This window comes from Oncorhynchus mykiss, chromosome 24, assembly GCF_057628025.1.
Source record: "Oncorhynchus mykiss isolate SJ-2025 chromosome 24, ASM5762802v1, whole genome shotgun sequence".
In the NCBI taxonomy this organism is placed as follows: domain Eukaryota; kingdom Metazoa; phylum Chordata; class Actinopteri; order Salmoniformes; family Salmonidae; genus Oncorhynchus; species Oncorhynchus mykiss.
This window is the reverse complement of record NC_143045.1, coordinates 4,212,442-4,233,430: the sequence shown is the minus strand read 5'-3', so window position 1 is coordinate 4,233,430 and position 20,989 is coordinate 4,212,442. Positions and strand designations below refer to the sequence as shown.

General features: G+C 44.0%; 1 protein-coding gene across 3 annotated transcripts in view; it reads left to right on the top strand.

Annotated features, from left to right (window-relative positions):
• LOC110503507 (protein phosphatase 1 regulatory subunit 37) overlaps positions 1–20,989 on the top strand; it is a 56,624-nt gene that overhangs the window by 27,967 nt on the left and 7,668 nt on the right. For all 3 annotated transcript variants that reach the window (XM_021581846.3, XM_021581848.3, XM_021581847.3), the window contains 7 exons: positions 1,336–1,433; positions 13,639–13,684; positions 13,770–13,870; positions 14,634–14,753; positions 16,556–16,706; positions 16,823–16,978; positions 17,262–17,374. In XM_021581846.3, the coding sequence (XP_021437521.3) occupies positions 1,336–1,433; positions 13,639–13,684; positions 13,770–13,870; positions 14,634–14,753; positions 16,556–16,706; positions 16,823–16,978; positions 17,262–17,374 (785 nt within the window). The remainder of the gene's footprint in view (positions 1–1,335; positions 1,434–13,638; positions 13,685–13,769; positions 13,871–14,633; positions 14,754–16,555; positions 16,707–16,822; positions 16,979–17,261; positions 17,375–20,989) is intronic.

The following is a 20,989-nucleotide window of genomic DNA, read 5'->3' as shown; positions in this document are numbered from 1 at the left end:
GCTACCTTGTCCTTGAACTTCTGGAACTTTACCACTATCGCCCTGGGCCTGTCACCTGGGCCGGTGGTGTGTTTTCCAGTTCCCTTTGCGCGCTCCACTTCAATCTTCCTGTGGTCCATCATCTGTTTCTTCCGAGATAATTTCCCTCACTTTGTCCTCAGACTCCGTCCAGGTCTCGTGGAGATTCTGCAATTCTGTCCACAACCATGTTCTGCCTTGATTGTCCCTCTGTTACTGTTATCATGGATTCACATACAGTACTGATGTCCTCTCTCAATGACTTACAGATTGCTGTCCCAACTTGCCGTTATCCTGTTTATACTCATCGAGCTGACCCTGAAGAACTGCAAACTTCAGGTTTTGGACCTCTGGTCAGGTCGTGCATTATTTTATAAGTTGACTGCACCAGTATTTGGACACAGGACTTGAAGTTATTTTCTTGTTGTAACAACTGCTTGTAGAACTCTTTTTGTTTTTGTGATAGAGCGACGCCACTGTCGTCAACGGTACTCCCGCCGGCTTTTAGCTTTTGTCGTTGTAGCAAACTTTTATGCTGTTACTCTACGCAGTTCCAGACAGAGCATGTCACAGGGAAGATTAAAAACAACAAACAGCAGGGATCTAGACAGCCACAAGCTCAGGAATATCTGCGGTCCCAGCCACAATAGCGAACCACATTGTGGGCTGCGTTCAAGCCCTCAAGAAAACCCTGCTAGCTAGTTAGCAGCTAGGCTAGTTGCTACGCCAAACAGCTCCTCAGACCCAGCCTTGGTCGGCAGGATCGAGGACAGATAGTAGCAGTCCCACCTACTGATGCTAACCACATCACGGGATCCAAAAACAAAAGGTAGCTAGTTATTAAGAAACGTTTCAATAGACTTTCAAAAGTTTCCAAAACAACACACCGCGCTCTCCCTCGTTCTGCGGGGGTCTCCATGTTGCCCCTCTCTCCACTGATGAGTCCGACGCAGTCTGAACACTGACACCAGCCATTTTATAGAGAGTGGATCCGATTGGCTTTGTTCCTTGTCCATTTGTTAAGGAGATGGCAAATCCCATATACTTACTGTCTCAAAATGCCACTTGTTTATGACTCACTCAGCCAATGTGTGAAATCACTGCATTTTTTTGAACTGTTTTAACTCACTTGCTGCAAATGTTTTATAAAGAGGTGAGAACATAACTAGAAAATGGGAGTGTTATGTCATTGTGTTGTCAATCGTTCTGTGCTATAATGTCTGATGCAAACTAATGTCATCAACAGGCCACGTGTGTGTGTGTGTGTGTGTGTGTGATCATGTGTCTCACCTTGTTGCTCTGACTCTTGTTTTTCAGCCCAGAATGTGACGGTGGATGAGATTCTCGCTGCCTACAGACAGGCCTGTGTGAAACTCAACTGTAAACTCATCCCCAAAGTGCTCAAACAGATGCAGGTAAACCTGAATGAAACGTGCACAGATATAGATAGAAAAATAATTCTCCATGCCACTACTTCAGTAGCCTAATAACAGCACTGAAACACCGGGCATCATTCAGGCTTTAGAGTCTTGTCGTAGAGCTAGATTAGGCCTACATCTGGACTTTAAATCCCCAACTCCATCACCACCTCATCGAAATCTGGTACCAGTGGAACCCTCTCACCCCTCATCACTCCTGGCACACAATCAAACATCACCTGATCTCAAACCACCCTGCTGGGGCAGCTCACTCACACCCACCATGGGGATTGTCATGTTGCTAGCTGGGCTTTGCTGACAGCAGCAGGGGGGTTTATGTGCTGTGTCTGTCTTGTTTGTTGATGTTTGTTTTTCTGTTTGCAAGGTCATGTGTGCTCCAATCCCTAAGAATAAGCAGTTCCTGAGATCTGCTAGGGAATGCCTCTACTGTTTAAAAAAAAAAAATAATAATAATATATATATACATATATACTGCTTAAAAAAATAAAGGGAACACTTAAACAACACAATGTAACTCCAAGTCACTCACACTTCTGTGAAATCAAACTGTCCACTTAGGAAGCAACACTGACAATAAATGTCACATGCTGTTGTGCAAATGGAATAGACAACAGGTGGAAATTATAGGCAATTAGCAAGACACCCCCCAATAAAGGAGTGGTTCTGCAGGTGGTGACCACAGAGCACTTCTCAGTTCCTATGTTTCCTGGCTGATGTTTTGGTCACTTTTGAATGCTGGCAGTGCTTTCACTCTAGTGGTAGCATGAGACGGAGTCCACAACCCACACAAGTGGCTCAGGTAGTGCAGCTCACCCAGGATGGCACATCAATGCGAGCTATGGCAAGAAGGTTTGCTGTGTCTGTCAGTGTAGTGTCCAGAGCATGGAGGCGCTACCAGGAGACAGGCCAGTACATCAGGAGACGTGGAGGAGGCCGTAGGAGGGCAACAACCCAGCAGCAGGACCGCTACCTCCAACTTTGTGCCAGGAGGAGCACTGCCAGAGCCCTGCAAAATGACCTCCAGCAGGCCACAAATGTGCATGTGTCTGCTCAAACGGTCAGAAACAGACTCCATGAGGGTGGTATTGAGGGCCCGACGTCCACAGGTGGGGGTTGTACTTACAGTCCAACACCGTGCAGGACGTTTGGCATTTGCCAGAGAACACCAAGATTGGCAAATTCACCACTGGCGCCCTGTGCTCTTCACAGATGAAAGCAGGTTCACACTGAGCACATGTGACAGATGTGACAGTCTGGAGACGCCGTGGAGAACATTCTGCTGCCTGCAACATCCTCCAGCACGACCGGTTTAGCAGTGGGTCAGTCATGGTGTGGGGTGGCATTTCTTTGGGGGGCCGCACAGCCTTCCATGTGCTCGCCAGAGGTAGGTAGCCTGGCTGCCATTAGGTACCGAGATGAGATCCTCAGACCCCTTGTGAGACCATATGCTGGTGCGGTTGGCCCTGGGTTCCTCCTAATGCAAGACAATGCTAGACCTCATGTGGCAGGAGTGTGTCAGCAGTTCCTGCAAGTGGAAGGCATTGATGCTATGGACTGGCCCGCCCGTTTCCCAGACCTGAATCCAATTGAGCACATCTGGGACATCATGTCTCGCTCCATCCACCAACGCCACATTGCACCACAGACTGTCCAGGTCTGGGAGGAGATCCCTCAGGAGACCATCCGCCACCTCATCAGGAGCATGCCCAGGCGTTGTAGGGAGGTCATACAGGCACGTGGAGGCCACACACACTACTGAGCCTCATTTTGACTTGTTTTAAGGACATTCCATCAAAGTTGGATCAGCCTGTAGTGTGGTTTTACACTTTAATTTTGAGTGTGACTCCAAATCCAGACCTCCATGGGTTGATAAATTTGATTTCCACTGATAATTTTTGTGTGATTTTGTTGTCAGCACATTCAACTATGTAAAGAAAAAAGTATTTAATAATAATATTTTATTCATTCAGATCTAGGATGTGTTATTTTAGTGTTCCCTTTATTTTTTTTTAGCAGTATGCATGCATACATACATACATACACACATACACATACACATACACACACACACACACACACACACACCGGTGTGTGCAGAGACTTCCCTTTGTCTTGGTGACAGAACAGGAATGAATGGGGAAACCTGTGAAGGGCAGAACAGGGGGAGGGCTCATGATTGGATAACCGATTATGACACGGACCTTGCCAGTTTGTACTTGGCTTATTGCTGTAATTATATTGTCCAGTAGTCTTTTTCCTTTCCGTTCATGTGAGAGGTCAACCAATGCAGCATTGAGACCATGATATTTGCTTGTAAAGAGAGCAATCACAGATGGAATTAGTAATGTATTGATGGATTGAAATTAAGAGCAAGACCGTGGCACAGCCATAAGTAGCATAAGAGGGGGAGGGGGAGTGTGTGACCCTCCTACTGTAAGTTGCCACGGTTACCTGCCCAGCCACCCCTGCACTCCAGCATGTCTCTGTCTGCTGTGCCGTGTCATTAGAAAGTTTGAGTGAGTATTTACGAAAGTGCTTACTCTTCAAGACCCACCCCAGAACTCTGGCCACCCATCCCTCCGTCCACCCTTAACACACTCACGCATACGGCCACACATGCACACAGACATTCCAACAATTCTCAAACACACCCTTGAACAGTACAAACATACACACACACACACCCACACGCTTAAGCTAAAGCAGCCTACTGTCAACATTCTGTTGATGGTCAATAGCCTTCTGTTGATGGTCAATACACACCCCCTTGCTTGCATACAGAAGTATAGGCGGGTTTTAATTACCCACAGTATCTTCCTAAAGCCTCCTCAGCATGTTAGTCTTTCTCTGTTGTGTGTCTTGTCTTAGCAAGACAATGGGCTTCAGGGTGTGTGAACGTGGGATGGCAGTAGGAATCTGCAGTGGGTAAGGATGAGCTCATATGGACGAGTCACTGAGGGTGAGTGACAGGCGGGCTGGTAGCAGGATGTGGAGTGCAGGGACATGTTATAACTGTCGGATGTTTGCAGTTTGCGCTGCCACTGCCCACACACAGGACACTAGGGCTGGGCGATAGGGCATAAAGCTTTTTTCAAACTTATGGGCGATTCGCAATGTATCTCGATTTTTGTGACGTTTTCTCTAATAAGCTTTGTTGTATAATTAAAAGTAAAATCCACAGCATTTAAAACAATCTATTGAATTCAGAGCTCCTGAAATTATACCTAGGCTGAATATATGCCTTCCACAACCTTAAGACCCACTAATAATTTAATTATTTTATAAAAATATTATTATTATTATTATACCTGCTTTTTTGCAAAAATCACTGATCTGGCTTTCAGGTATGTCTTTAAAAATGACCTTTTTGTTAGGGGATCCCGAGTGGCGCAGCGGTGTAAAACACCATCTCCGTGCTAGAGGCTACACTACAGACCCTGGTTCGGTTCCAGGTAGTATCACAACCGGCCGTGATTGGGAGTACCATAGTGCGGCACACAATTGGCCCAGCGGCGTTCCGGTTTGGCCGGGGTAAGCCATCATTGTAAATAAGAATTTGTTCTTAACTGACTTGATCAAGTTAAATAAATACAAATATTTCACAAGCTCTGAATTCAGCTAACAAGGCAAAACCTTTGAATAGTTATGAACACAATCGTCTGTCCGTCTCCAACTGTTTGAACAGCATGCTAGCCTGTCCGCTTGGTTCAGATGTTGAAATCAAGTGGCCTATCTTATTTCTCAGAATGAGAACGAGTTGCCAATTCCTTTATATAATAGTTTTGTGCTTATTGCACAAACACTAAACAGCTAATATAACAATCTTTATTTGACCAAAATGATGCTAGCGAAACGTAATGCTCACACAACAAACTGAGTATTCATTTTTCAGAGTCAATGTTCATTGGAACATCTGTTTTAGTAGTATCTGCTCTGCTTGAAATTTGAGTTGAAACATAAACAGGGTATGGTTAGAAAGGTTAACTTCTCTATTACAGTAAAATAATGTCTCCATGTGTTTCTGTGTCCGTATGACCGATTGTGTTGGACCAAACCTCAAATGCAAATAGCGAGTTAAAACCATTTGTCAGAGCTGATGGCGTGAGCTTAAATTTTTGTTGTTGTGGGTGGTAGGGGGAGGGGCTTGGGAGAAAGAGGTGAAGCGAGAGGTTTCACACCTGCCAAAATCTGTCCAAAATAGTCCCTATGTGCTTATTTTTAACCTAAGCTTCTCGCCTGCTTTCCCGCCTTTGGGACAACGACTCCCGTTGTTCTGGCAGAGACATGAGCATCTCTTTATTATATACAGATCTCTGGTGTAAATGGGAAGGTGTACACTGCACAGAAAGGAGCGGATGAGACCAGAAAGACAACATGAGAACACTCGGACATAAATGCTCATTAAAAAAATAAAAATACAGGCATTTGGAATATCGTGCCGAAACATACATTCAAATGAATTGCATTAATTTGATATATTGCCCAGCCCTACAGGGGACACGCACTGTACAAACACACATGTTCCTGGTAGAGGAATTGCCTCCCCTTTACTTCCCTCTCAACCCTTGTATTGTTGCCGGTCTATACCTCCTGCAGCTCTCTCTACCTCGCTCATTCCTCGCAAAAACAACTTGCTCAATCCGCCTTCTCTCTCTTTTGCTCTATCTTGCTTGTGTGTGGGTTTGTGTGTGTGTGACGGAGGTTCAGGGAATCTCCCATCACCCCACTCAGGCTGTGTTTAGTCATTGGCGAGAGAGGGGGTGACCTCACGCACACTTGTGGAAAGACTCATCACTGCGCTTAGCTGGCCTTCTGCTCGGGCCTTAAATAAAGCCTGGGTAACTTTCCACTGTGGGGTTAATAGCTAGTGAATACACTGTCGTCAGTGTGTTGGCTACTGGTCTGCTCTGATCCACTATGGCACAGTTTTTCTGCTTAGTCATCCTTGGGGGGAGGGGGAAACGGCTGTATAAACAGACCCGTCAAACAAAATGGCTTCCCAGAAAGAGGAGTTTTTAGTGGGCCACCCCCCCTGTAAATGCACCCTTTATTTAGTGCGTTCTGTGCATGTGGTGTCCGGCCAGGGGCCTACAGGTTAACTACATTAAGTTTGTGTGTTTAAGGGATTCTAGCCTATTCGGTGGCTGTGTGGAATGCCTGAGCCTCAGTAGCCCCAACCAAAGCCCTCAGGGTCTGGACGCTTGGCAGCCCTGTGTCACATTTCTGCCTCTTCTGCTCCCCCTCTGCACAAGGACATTGAATCTCCCTCTGTCACACACACCCATACTGTACACACACAACTATAGATCTATACTCACATGTACACTCACTCATAAGGACACAGATATTCACTTTGGCATACTCATGACTCAAAGTGTGTAGGCCTACACACACATACTCATTATTCAGGTACAGACATACCTACAGCCACACAGTCCTATTGTTTCTTGTTGTTGATGCCCTGTGCACTGCCGTATCGGGTTGCCTTTCCATAGTTCCTCCCTCACCCCTCTGAGACACACACACGTATGTGTGTATATATATACATATATACACTGCTCAAAATAATAAAGGGTGTGGGACTAACTCCCTATGTTTTTCCATCAGAAGACTATGATCGATAATGTAAAAAGCCGTACTGAAGTCTAACAAAACAGCTCACACAATCTTTTTATCATAAATTTCTCTGCCAATCATCAGTAATTTATGTAAGTGCCATGCTTGTTGAATGTCCTTCCCTATAAGTGTGCTGAAAGTCTGTTCTCAATTAGTTTACAGTAAAATGTAACCCGTGTCAGGAAACTAGGCATATGTCACAGGTCACTACTTTACAGGAGAGCCGTTTTTATATAACCTTTATTTAACTAGGCAAGTCAGTTAAGAACAAACTCTTATTTACAGTGACGGCCTACCAAAAGGCCTGCAGGGACTGGGGCCTGGGATAAATAAATAAAATACTATATAAATATAGGACAAACCACACATCTCGACAAGAGAGAACACTACATAAAGAGAGACCTAAGACAACATAACAACAACATGGTAGCAACACAACATGGTAGCAGCACAAAACATGGTACAAACATTATTGGGCACAGACAACAGCAATACATCACGCAAAGCAGCCACAACTGTCAGTAAGAGTGTCCATGACTGAGTCTTTGAATGAAGAGATTGAGATAAAACTGTCCAGTTTGAGTGTTTGTTGCAGCTTGTTCCTGTCGCTAGTTGCAGTGAACTGAAAAGACGAGCGGCCCAGCGTTGTTTGTGCTTTGGGACCTTTAACAGAATGTGACTGGCAGAACGGGTGTTGTATGTGGAGGTTGAAGGCTGCAGTAGATAACTCCGATAGGGGGGTGTGAGGCCTAAGAGGGTTTTATAAATTAGCCTCAACTCGTGGGTCTTGCGACGGGTATACAGAGATGACCAGTTTACAGAGGAGTATAGAGTGCAGTGATGTGTCCTATAAGGAGCGTTGGGGGCAAATCTGATGGCCGAATGGTAAAGAACATCTAGCCGCTTGAGAGCACCCTTACCTGCTGATCTATAAATTGTCTCCGTAATCTAGCATTGGTTGGATGGTTATCTGAATCAGGGTTAGTTTGGCAGCTGGGGTGAAAGAGGAGCGATTACGATAGAGGAAACCTAGTCTAGATTTAACTTTAGCCTGCAGCTTCGATATGTGCTGAGAAAAGGACAGTTTGCCTTGGACTGTTTTCCAAAACAAACAGGAAGCAAATAGAAAGGTCATTGTTTTTCTGCTGTCTGTAGTTTCTCACTCTAATGGCTGTCTGGCTGGGTTATGTTCAACTCAAAGTCGCATCCTAGCAGTGCTTTGGGGCCATGATCCATTCTCAGCTATCTATCACTGTCGAACTTGAACAGACTTGGTTTTATTTTATTCTCTGCATTTTTAAGTATTGACATTAACATACAAGCAGATGGCTCTAATCTTGGTCTTGGTTGTGTAGGTCAAATTTTAAAAATGTAAAGTTCCAATAGCAGAGACCTGGTCCAATAGCACTCCGGTGAACTTTGCTTTTGATACGAGGACACGGGTCTGTTTTAGCTAATGTACTCAGCGTTGGCTAACTGATGAGCAGCCAGCGAACGGTGGCGGGGGAGGTGAGGTTATCGAGTGCATGTTCACTGTGCCGTGTAGTGCAGCGCAGTGGGATTTGCTGGGGGGGGTGGGGGGTTAGTAGGGAAGCCGCAGGTTTTGTCGGTGGGCTGGGGGAGGGTGGATTGGAATACACCCCCCCCCCCGGTGGTGTCGTTTTCATCCCTAGAGTGGGAATACAATTCTTTGAATGCAGCAGCATTGACACTAAACGTGCAGAATAGAATTGGTTGCTGTGGAGTGAGGACACACACACGTCACGTAAACAGTCTTGTGGGGTGTATAGAGAAGTGACTGAGGGCAATATCTGCCAAAGGCCTCAATAATACACTGTAATCACAATGTGTCCAGCTCAGGTTTCATGGACCTGCTACATTTCAGATGGCAATATTTCCCTTGTCCTTTGAACGCGTGCATTTTATTGGCACAAAATGGCTGCCGTGCGTCAGTCAGGTGCATGTTTCAACCAATGTTCTCTCTAAAACTGCGTGTTTGGGCAGTAGCTCCGAGACTGCCGCACAGAAATATCAGCCCACAGAGAAGCACGAGATTGAACTTCACTCAAATTTCTAGAGCAGTGGTCACCAACTGGTTGATCGCATTCCTTGTCGATTGCCAAACATTTCTGTAAAAAAATGTATATTTTTAAACGATAACTCCTTATTTATTTTTTATCTTGGGCTGTTGGCGGTAGGAGCACCCGATGCAGTTACCCTGTGCCCGGGAGGGGAACAGTTGCCTTTTTGAACCATTGCATGTGTCTGAAGATCTAAACTCTGCCTTCCCAGGCCTACCGCTGGCCAATCAGATGACTGTGTCTACAGTAATGTAGCAGGTGCAAAAAAAGCTACAGCAAAAGTTGATACTTTGAGATTTCAAAACGTTTAAAACCATGACTAGAGACTGTCAACAAATGCAGCAAAGACTTGCTGTTTTTATGAGTGAGTTCATGTTTAATGTTGCATAGGCTTACGTTTAAGTCATGTTCAAAAATAATAATAATATGAGTGGTAGATCTCGGATTGCTTTTTGACTCCGTGATCTTGACTCAGAAAAGGTTGGTGACCACTGTTCTAGAGTTTTCCCTGTTAACACTGTCAACGTTTCCCTCTACTATGGCAGTTTTGATCGACTCAACACAATAGTAGCCACTTTCAATGCAACATACCGGAAGGAAGAAAAAACAACGGAAGAGATTTTGTTGTAGGCATCGGAGTAGGATTCTATTGTATTGACACGCGCTTTTCAGCCCGTACTCTACACAGACCGCTGCGGCATAAACAATCAGAGCTGCAGTAAGCCTATATGCAAAATAGACAATTGACATATATGTGACCGACCACCTTGACTCGGTCTTATATATCACAATTTTAATTTGTCTTTTACATTGGATAAAAGCAGAGACACAGAGTTACAAAATTGTATATTATACACTGCATTTGAGGAGCAATAGGAAAGTAATTTTGCTTTGAAAGTTGATAAACATGTAAGCTCACTTTTGAGAAAATGGCCTTTGAATGTTTTGGTACCTACTGGAGAGCTCTTCTTTGTCTACACCCTTCAGCATCAGTCGCACCCTCTTAAGCTTTAGCCCCCGCACAAACTGACCAGTTTACTCGCCCTAGCATAGCTGTTTAGGCTGTTTTTCATGTTATCCAGAGTGTTGGTGACTGTAACTGCTGCTGGCAACAATTTTAATTACGTTTTTTTTGCCAACGTTTACTGACACCGGCCATATTCAACGAGTGTTGAGCGTTCTTAAATTCATCAGTTATTCTGCGCTCTGTCACACTCAGTCGAGAGTGCTCTGAAATCAGAGTAGATGGCCAGACTGAATTCCCGAACGCACCCGAAATGGTTACTTGCATTGTCTTTTTGTTAAGACATGTAGCTAGCTAGCTAAACAATGAACCATGACCACAACTCATGATGTTATTACCCTGCATGAATCTGCAGGTAGCTAACCAATATCTGAAAATGTAGCTAGCTAGACTATCTTACCCATATACATCATTCATTGATGGACACGTCTCCTTTCGGATGCCATTGTTGCCCTTTTAGTTTGAAGATGTAATCTGGAGACAGGTGTTTTCTCAATCTTCTTAGCTATCATACTCAATTTCCATTGATTTCAAAACTCTGTCCTCCAGAAAGTGGAGAGCAACACTTATGCAGGATTACCTAGACACAATGACTAGCTCAACTAGACAGAAGCGTGCTACAGTATATGGCAGACCAATCCAAACTCATCTGTCAGCATGTCCAGCCCACTCATTATCTCAGCCAATCATGGCCAGCAGGAAGTTTGTGGTCTTTTTCTGTGGTTAAAACCAACTAGGCTCGTAATTTTAACAACTTGACTCATATTTACAGATGGCATACATGAAAGTTCACATGTTCAAGAAGGCATTTTGATAAAAAAAATCAAGTTTACATTCAAACGGCACTCCTGTGAAGTAGTGACCCGCGACATACACCTAGTTTCCTGAAACTGATCACATATGGGTCTGTACCATTTCATTTGAACTGGACTGTGTTTACAGCATGAGCAGTCGTGAGTAGATGCAGCTCTCGCTTTGATCTCAAAAACAAGCGCATGTTGCCACGTGTGCACATGTTCACATCCTTTGCTAGTTAGTAAGTTATTAGCCCAGTTATAGATCATTTGTAGTCAGCAATAAGCACAAACCGTATACATTTCTAGACATCTTTGAAAAGCGAGTCAGGTAAAGAGCTTCTTTCTTTTTTTTGTCTTAAAGGGGCAATGTTGTATTTCAAGACACAGGCTTGAATAAGCTAAGTAGCCAAGAGGCAGAATGTAGCATTTGTTTGAGTTTGTAATAATGGTATGTGAATAATGCATTTTATTTTAAGTGGTTTATTGCATCAGTCAGTTTATTACCTTGTCTGAAGGACAAGTGGATAAACAGGTTCATTTCAAGCCCTGCATATATATATATATATATATATATATTTTTTTTGTCTCATGGAATGAAGGCCTACGTTGAAGACCAAACATTGGCTGCTACCGTAGGCTGAATAATATATCAGCTTTTTCCATTGTTTTTGATGGGAGGCCACTATGGTAGGCCTACATTATGATCAAATAGCCGCAGTAGCCTACATTGCCGCCTACATTGCCACCTACATAGCCTACATTGCCACTGTTTTAAGCTGTAACTTAAGGCAAGTACAGCGTCCGTGTTCACAGTAAACACTCGCTGGAAGTTGCACAGAATTTTCACAACGTTCAAGTTTGCGCTCAGCAGACAAATTTGCTCAGCGCTGGAAAAAATGAGGGAACATTGGTTACAACACACACACACACACACACACACACACACACACAGTGTGTGAACGGGAAGAATCACCCTGTACCAATGTGAAGATCTGAGACATGTAACAGATAAAGACACTGGATATTATTATTGGCACTCTATAATACTATATGACACTAGTCCAGATAACAGAAGAAATGCTTTGTCTGCCGTTTTCCTGTCTGTTCAGGCAGGTCTTGGCTTGATGTTGTATCCTGCTGATGTAAGAGTGCACACACGCACTTTAATCCCATTGAGCAATCGTATTTTACCGATCTGTTCTTCGTGTCAACGGTTTAGGTCTATGTACACAGGAGCAGTTTTTCATTTACATGGGTTCAAATTAGAGGTTGACCGATTATGATTTTTCAATAGCGATTATTGGAGGACCAAAAAAGCAGATGCCGATTTTATTTGTAATAATGACAATTACAACTACTGAATGAACACGTATTTTAACTTAATATAATACATCAATAAAATCAATTTAGCCTCAAATAAATAATGACATGTTCAATTTGGTTTAAATAATACAAAAACAAAGTGTTGGAGAAGAAAGTAAAAGTGCAATATGTGCTATGTAAGAAAGCTAACGTTTCAGTTCCTTGCTCAGAACATTAGAACATATGAAAGCTGGTCGTTCCTTTTTAATGAGTCTTCAATATTCTCAGGTAAGAAGTTTTAGCTTGTAGTTATTATAGGAATTAAAGGACTATTTCCCTCTATACCGTTTGTATTTCAATTAACCTTTGACTATTGGATGTACTTATAGGTACTTTAGTATTGCCAGTGTAACAGTATAGCTTCCGTCCCTCTCCTCGCTCGAACCAGGAACACAACGACAACAGCCACCCTCGAAGCAGCGTTACCCATGCAGAGCAATGGAAACAACCACTCCAAGGCTCAGAGCGAGTGACATTTGAAACGCTATTAGCGCGCGCTAACTAGCCAGCCATTTCACTTCGGTTACACCAGCCTAATCTCGGGAGTTGATAGGCTTGAAGTCATAAACAGTGCAATGCTTGACGCACAACGAAGAGCTGCTGGCAAAACGCACAAAAATGCTGTTTGAATGAATGTTTACGCGCCTGCTTCTGCCTACCACCGCTCAGTCAGATACTTAGATTCTTGTATGCTTGTATGCTCAGTCAGATTATATGCAACGCAGGACACACTAGATAATATCTGGTAATATCATCAACCATGTGTAGTTAACCAGTGGTTATGATTGATTGTTTTTTATAAGATAAGTTTAATGCTAGCTAGCAACTTACCTTGGCTTACTGCATTCGCGTAACAGGCAAGTCTCCTTGTGGAGTGCAACGAGAGAGAGCCAGGTCATTGCGTTGGACTAGTTAACTGTAAGGTTGCAAGATTGGATCCCCGAGCTGTCAAGGTGAAAATCTATCATTCTGCCCCTGAAATAGGCAGTTAACCCACCATTCCTAGGTCATCATTGAAAATAAGAATGTGTTCTTAACTGACTTGCCTAGTTAAATAAAGATTAAAGGTGTAAAAAAATAAAATAAATCTGTGTCCAAAAATACCGATTTCCGATTGTTATGAAAACTTGAAATCGGCCATTCCGATTAATCGGTAGACCTCCTAGTTCAAATGTGTAACCTTTTTATGTGATCAAAGTCAAGTCTGTCTGTGTGGTGACATTTTCCTGCTGTGTCGTCTGTCTGAATGATTGGGTTTGTGTATTTGACTGAGGGTTGTTCTGTTCCACTGTGTTTCTTAGGAGCTGAAAGACCTAACTCATCGAAACGAATGCCTGGACCTTAAAGGTAAGCCTATACTAAGACACACGCATACAAAAACACGCACGTACACTACCGGTCTTACTTTAGGTGGAACTGTGTGTCCCTCCAGGTGAGAAGCTGGACTATAAGGCGTGTGAGTCCCTGGAGGAGGTGTTCAAGAGGGTCCAGTTTAAAGTGGTGGACCTGGAGCAGACCAGCCTGGATGAAGATGTATGTTTGTCCACACTCTTTCCCCCTCTTCTCCCTTCCCGGTTTTCCCCTACCATCTTCCATTTACCATGTCTCTTCAACTCTTTCTCATTATTTTTTCCCCTCCTTTGTCCCTGTCCTGTCATTCCCCCTCTGTTTTCCTCTCCCTCCCTCCCTTTGACAGGATGTCTAGTGTTTCCCAGGGTCGTGTGATTACTCTAGAGCTCTGAGTGTAAACACTATTCGAGAGGGGTTGGGTTGAGACAGACGGTCAGACAGAGCTCTATTGAGTCTGATATTTGTAGGCTTGGCTCGATGAGCAGATGAGAGACACACACATACACACACACACGGTCAGACACAGACAGACAGCTCTACTGTAGAGCAGAGGGACACAAACCGACGCAGCTGAGTCTGACCAGTTATTTCCTTTTGTAGACTTGGCTCCATGAGCTACTCGCTCATGTACAGTAAATGCACACACGTGTTGTCCATGCTTGCACAGACTATACTGTAGACCTACACTTTTATACATTCATGTGTGCATGCATAGATGCACCGACAGTACTGAAGAGATACGTCACGGTATAAATGCTTTTTTTAAAAATATAAATAATGAGTTTATTTTTCTTTTTTTTTTTTATAACATACAGCAACACTTGTAGGGAATATGTTTAGGGAATATTTTTCTGATCTTATCTTAGTAGTTAGGACATAAGGCCAGTGTAAAGTGTGGCATAACATTTGATCCTCTCTAAACATCTCTCTCCTCTCTTCCTCCCAGGGTGCGTCAGCTCTCTTTGACATGATTGAGTACTATGAGTCGGCCACACACCTCAACATTTCCTTCAACAAGCACATCGGCACCCGCGGCTGGCAGGCCGCAGCCCACATGATGAGGAAGGTGAGAGGTCTTGACCTCGAGGGGTGTGAAATTAATGGTAGAACAGAGGATGTGATGCATGATATTATCACCAACTATCTTTTATGGATTTTCTAAATGATTTTCTGAATGTTTTATTAGTCTTATGTACGGGATACACATGGTATATACTGTCCAACGAAATGTTTACTTGCAGGTTCATCCTCGACAAAGCAACAACCAATAAGAAAAGATAAGAATACGGGCATGAAGGAAATGGCTCAGTAGAATAGAATAAACATTGTAGCATAAGTATAGTACAGGAAGTTGCGATTTATAGTCCAATGTTTTGACTTTTAGGGATTGGGGTCAAGTGTTTTTAAATCTTGCAGTATTTAGTAATCATAATAAGCAAGTGATGGGCTCTTCAATGACACAATGGGTAGAATCCAGCAGCATGTGTTGAATGCATTGAAACCAACGGGGTTTGCAACGTATCCTATCCCCTGAGTTGATGAAACACAGTGAGTCATTAACACTTAGTCCATGTCTGTTTAGAAAGACATCTCCCCTGGGCATGTATGATGATGAGACTTGCCTGCGGTCTCCACCTTAAGCACCCCCTGGGGCAGCGATCGGATGCTCGGGCATGCCGAAGGTTTTTTCTATTCATATGTTCAGTGCACATACACGCATGCGCTTTTTTGGCGTAAGTGTTAGTGTAGCAGACAGGGATCTGTGAAACTCACTCCTCGGCGTGAAGCGCCGCCCCGTGCTCAATTTGAAGGCCTCTTTCAATAGCGTGATGTATAGAGACGCTTCAGGAGGGAGGTCACGTGTTTGCAAGGCAGAGGTCCTGGGATTGAGCCTCTGAGCCAAATCGCAGGCAAAGAAATACTCTGAGCAAGCAGAGCGACGTCCTTTACATTAGCAGAGGTGCTGTGCGTGTCTGGACATGGCTATGAATATGTCATCATCGCTGCATGGGAGTCGTATGTATTTGTTAGAGAATAATGGTATTGGCTTCCAGTACCAGCCAGGGGATAATGCTCTTAACTGGCACTGTGACGTGAGTCATCACTATCAGAGCTCTGATTACAGATTACGGGAGGTTGCTGGATTATGGAAGAGAGGTCAGGTCACAGTAAAACCCGAAGGGGTGTGTGTGTGCCTGCCTGCCTGCCTGCGCACGTTGTTCCCACACCCAGGGATGCTGGGAGGATTATCCAATATACATTTCAAGGACGTCCTCTATACGAGCGTGTTTGTGCACACGTGGTTCAGGGCACATCAACATTTTTCCCCTAGCGACTTTTCGGTTACTGACACAATGCTCTAACCGCTAGGCTACCGGCCGCCCATATTAGCCCCAGCGTACAGTACGTGGGCTGTAGATCGCCGGCTTACCGAAGACACAAGCAAAACTGTCTGCTGTCATGGGTTAGCATGTCTATGTAGCCGATGTGAAATGGCTAGCTAGTTAGCGGTGGTGCGCGCTAGTGGCGTTTCAATCGGTGACGTCACTTGCTCTGAGACCTTGAAGTAGTGGCTGCGGCTTTTGTGGAGCGATGGGTAACGATGCTTCGAGGGTGACTGTTGACGTGTGCAGAGCGTCCCTGGTTCGCGCCCAGGTCGGGCGAGGGGACGGACGTAAAGTCTATACTGTTACATCTACACGGAGGAGAAAATGTTTTTACCTCTGATTGTAAGAATGTGTCAGTGACTCATGAGGATGTCTGTATGATATCTAGAAAATGGGTATCCTTTGTACAACTGCGTATGTAAAAAGGGCTAAAATAAATATGATTTTTGAAATGTTGGTTTGTGTTTTTGTCTGTCACCAGACGAGCTCTCTGCAGTACCTTGACGCCCGCAACACGCCCCTACTGGACCACTCTGCCCCGTTTGTGGCACGGGCTCTCCGCATCAGCGGCAGTCTTGCTGTGCTGCACCTGGAGAACGCTGGGCTCTCTGGACGACCACTCATGCTGCTGGGTAACAGGACGGAAAGAGGGGAGACAGGAAATCATCACTGTGTTAACTGAGAAGTTTTTTTGCCTCCATTTCCTCATCCTTCACTCATTTGTGTCTCCCTCCCTCCCTCTCTTCAGCCACGGCTCTGAAGATGAACATGAACCTACGGGAGCTGTACTTGGCTGATAACAAGCTGAACGGCCTGCAGGACTCTGCACAGCTGGGCAACCTGCTCAAGTTCAACTGCAACATCCAGATACTGGACCTCCGCAACAACCACATACTGGACTCTGGTAGGGATATAGCTCACTGCTATCATCTCACCAACCTCTTCACTCTGTTTCTCGTCCAGTCCTCTCTCTCGCTCCCTTTCTCACCCTGTCTGAACATTTCTCACTCTTTCTCTCTCGCTCTCATTTTCTCTGTTTCTTGTCTGTCGATCTCTCACACACCTTTTCTGCCACATCATGACAACCTTGTAACCCAGTGTTGAGTTTTCCGTCTCGTAGTCCAAAAGGTCAGGTCTACAGGTCTAGCCCTAACCTCTCTCTACCTCTCCCTCTGTGTGGTGTACAGGTCTGGCCTATGTCTGTGAAGGCCTGAAGGAACAGAGGAAAGGCCTGGTCACTCTGGTGCTCTGGAACAACCAGCTAACGCACAATGGCATGGGCTACCTCGCAGCTGCACTGGTAAACACACACACACAACAAAAATATAAGACGTTTTAATGTCACATACACAAGTACAGTGAAATGCGAAGCATCTTGCTCATGTGCGTGCACACACATACAAATGTAATACAGTCATTAGGGTTGAGGAAACTGTGGTTTGCATGTGCTCCCTGGACTCTGCTGATTAAACAGTTCTGTGTGTGTCTGGAGCCTGCCTCACATGTCCCCCATATAAAACAGACTATGAATCTCTATGGGTTCCCTGCAGAACCATAGACATGCGTTTGCAGTTACATTGGACACCATTCTGTGCATGAAGTTCATAACACGGCCGAGGCAAGCTATACAGTTAAATGAACTGTAAAGAATCCCACCCATATGGCTAATGTGACTGACGGTCAGTCAGGCAGGTTTTGCTTTCAGTGATGTCAATAGCAGTGCAATGTAACTCTTTGGTGTGCCCTTTCCCTCCCACTGCTATCTCCCCCGCCCAGCCTGTCTCTTGGCTTGTCCTGTCAAGACAGAGAAGCTGGGCTCAGCTTTAAAAGCTGGGCCTTGAATTAGGCATGGTAGTGATGTCTATATCTAGGCCTGTCAGTCAGTGGGATGGTGGCTCATGCACGTACTAGTGCTGCTCCCAACAGTCCTTTTATCATAGAGAAAGGTCATGTTTTGAACTTGTGGAGGACTAGCAGGCCTGAGGGAGCGTGTTTTTCAGACTGGGTGGATGATATTGTGATTAGGGATACACGATATATCGGCCGACATTAGCTAAAAATGCCAACATCGGTATCGGCCTGGTGTCGAGTTTAACGCTGACGTTAAATCCCGATGTCAAAGCTACGGTGCATACCTATATAACCTAGGTGCATGACGTAATAACGCCACGTAAAATGTTGCGCTACAAGTGCAACACAGCATTCCTGACCTAGCCCACACAATATCTGCTGTGTGGCTGGAGCAGTCATTTCAAAGAGTAAGAACATTTCAGCGAGACAACTCAAAGGCGAAATCCATTAAAGCCAAGATAATGGAATTCATTGCCCTTGACAGTTGACCGTTCTGTCGTGGGTGATGGCTTTCGCCGACTGGTCGAGCACCGGTACACACTACCAAGTACGCTATGTTTTCAGATGTTGCTCTACCGGAGTTGCACAGTAATAGCGTCACTGCCATTAGCTTCACGACATACATACTATGGAACGCCGTTTGGGTCTTTGCATGTCAAAAAAAGATACAGTAGCACTGTCAAGGCTATACACAAAGTCTGCAAACACCGGTCACGAACGATGTGTTTACAATACCGCGTTGGTAATGAAGCATAATTTGTTCGACCGCAACTTCTGGGGTAGCTAGCTTTAGCTTGGTACCTTGCTAGCACACATACAACCAGCCTGAAAACAATGACCAGTAGAAACTACAGTCATTTTAATTATTCTTAGCAATGATTTAGGAATCCTAGTAAGTATTAGATAGGTTACCACTTGTTGTTCGCCTATTGAAATTGAACTGCAGTTCATGAAAATAAATAAATAGTTAGCCAGCTACTTAACCCTGTTGTCCAAAGCTAACGTTGTAAACAGCCATCTGGCTAGTGAGGCTCAACCAGACCGGGTTATGTGTTGTGAAGCTAGCCACAATAAGGATTAGGCACAATAGTGCAATTTTGCCTTCAAAATAAAAGTATGTAATTTACAGTGATGCAAATGAATACAGATGGTATAATTATGCCATACTTTTATTTTGAAGGCTAACTGCAAAGTCGACTTGCGGCTAATCCTTATTATGGCTAGCTTCACATAGATGGGTCCGACCCCCAAATAAGAACGGTCTTATAAATGATGGTTATTTTAGATTACACCTAGCTATATAGTTACTGAAACAGATTGTTGTGTTATTTGACACGTCAAATAGTGTTATTTGACACGCAAAGACCCAAATGGCGTTCCATAGAAATCCTGGTTAAGAATGAAATGACGAAACAGCACAGCAAGTAAGTGAAAGAAATAGGTTTTGATTATGTTTTACTGGTAATGGGGACATAGGTAAATGCCAACAAAATAAATTTTTGGTCGGTGTGTGTGTGTGTGTGTGTAACATTTATTTAACTAGGCAAATCCGTTAAGACTAAATTATTTACCATTTACAGATGACTATGGGCCAATTGTGCGCCGCCCTATGGGACTCCCAATCACGGCCGGATGTGATAGCCTGGATTTGAACCAGGGATTGTAGTGGCGTGTGTGTGTTAACTATTTAACTGTACTAGAATGCTTAAAAGGAAAATATTGGATATCGGTATCGGCCAAAAATGTCATATCGGTGCATCAGTACTTGTGTTTATACTGTATATTATCCAGTTGGCATGAAGGTTAGTTGGACCTCCAGATGGACAGGTTTGGTACGACTGATACTTCCTACCTCACCATATCAAAATATAGAAATTTAAGGCAGCAGCTACTAGAATGATGTCCTTTTTAGATTGAGGAGTGTGGGGGAGTGTTGGGAATACTGAGGCCTTCTGGGAATGTTGGCACGTAGACACAAGATTCCGGGTCTTCAGAGAGGCCTGTCAGCTAGCATTCCCATCAGGGACTGGGTCCAGTGGTGCAGAAGACACGCTCTGGACATTCCTCTAACACTCATGCAAGAAATCCCATGACTGCAGACCTGCCAGCATGCACGCATTTTGCGTAGCAACTACGCAATTCTCTGTCCATGTACGCAGGTATGAGATCCAAGTTAAAAGTACGCAGAAATTAATAGGGCTTGATTTATTTGTAGTTTTTTAAAACATTTTAATAATTAATAAATCCACTGAGTAAATCTAACATCCCGATTCTTGAGCTGCAACACAGACATGTACGGAGTTTGTGTCAATGGACATGGAGATTAATACATCATTATTTGACGTAGCTACCTCGTGTCTGCCCCTCCTGTTTGTTGTGATGCTGAGTTTGCCGACTGTCAGCTGTACGTAAACACATGGACAAATCCCTTTTCGAACATAAGATGGACATTCAGTGGGCTCTAAAGTGCCAGCAGTTAACTCACATTTGCTAGTGAGAGAAATTCAATGCAAATATGAAAAATAACTTGACGCATTTGTGCGGTTATGATACATAATTCTGCGTCTCATTAGTTGTATTTTCCACGTAACGTTACGAGGATCACGCAACCTGATAGACTGTACTGTAATTATGATCCGCATTACAAAAGTATAATCAAAAATAAATATGAACATCTTGGCATTAAGTCGGGAGTTTAGAAGACTGCCCGATGAATGAGTGTCCGCTATTAGCTATAGAGGCAATGCTTCTAAAATGCCTTTGCACTAGATTTGCGAGTTGAATCTCCAATTTGGCTCGCGCATGTGGTACTCTAAAAAGTTGGACAGAGTTGGCAGGTCTGTGACTGCCTCCACTGCACTCTCATAATGGGAGAGAGACATGTGCATGTAGGTTTAGAACACCTACTCATTCAAGGGTTTTTCTTTATTTTACTATTTTCTACATTGTAGAATAATAGTGAAGACATCAAATTTATGAAATAACACACATGGAATCATGTAGTAACCAAAAAAGTGTTGATTTGTTTAAAATATTTTATATTTTAGCTTCAAAGTAGCCCCCC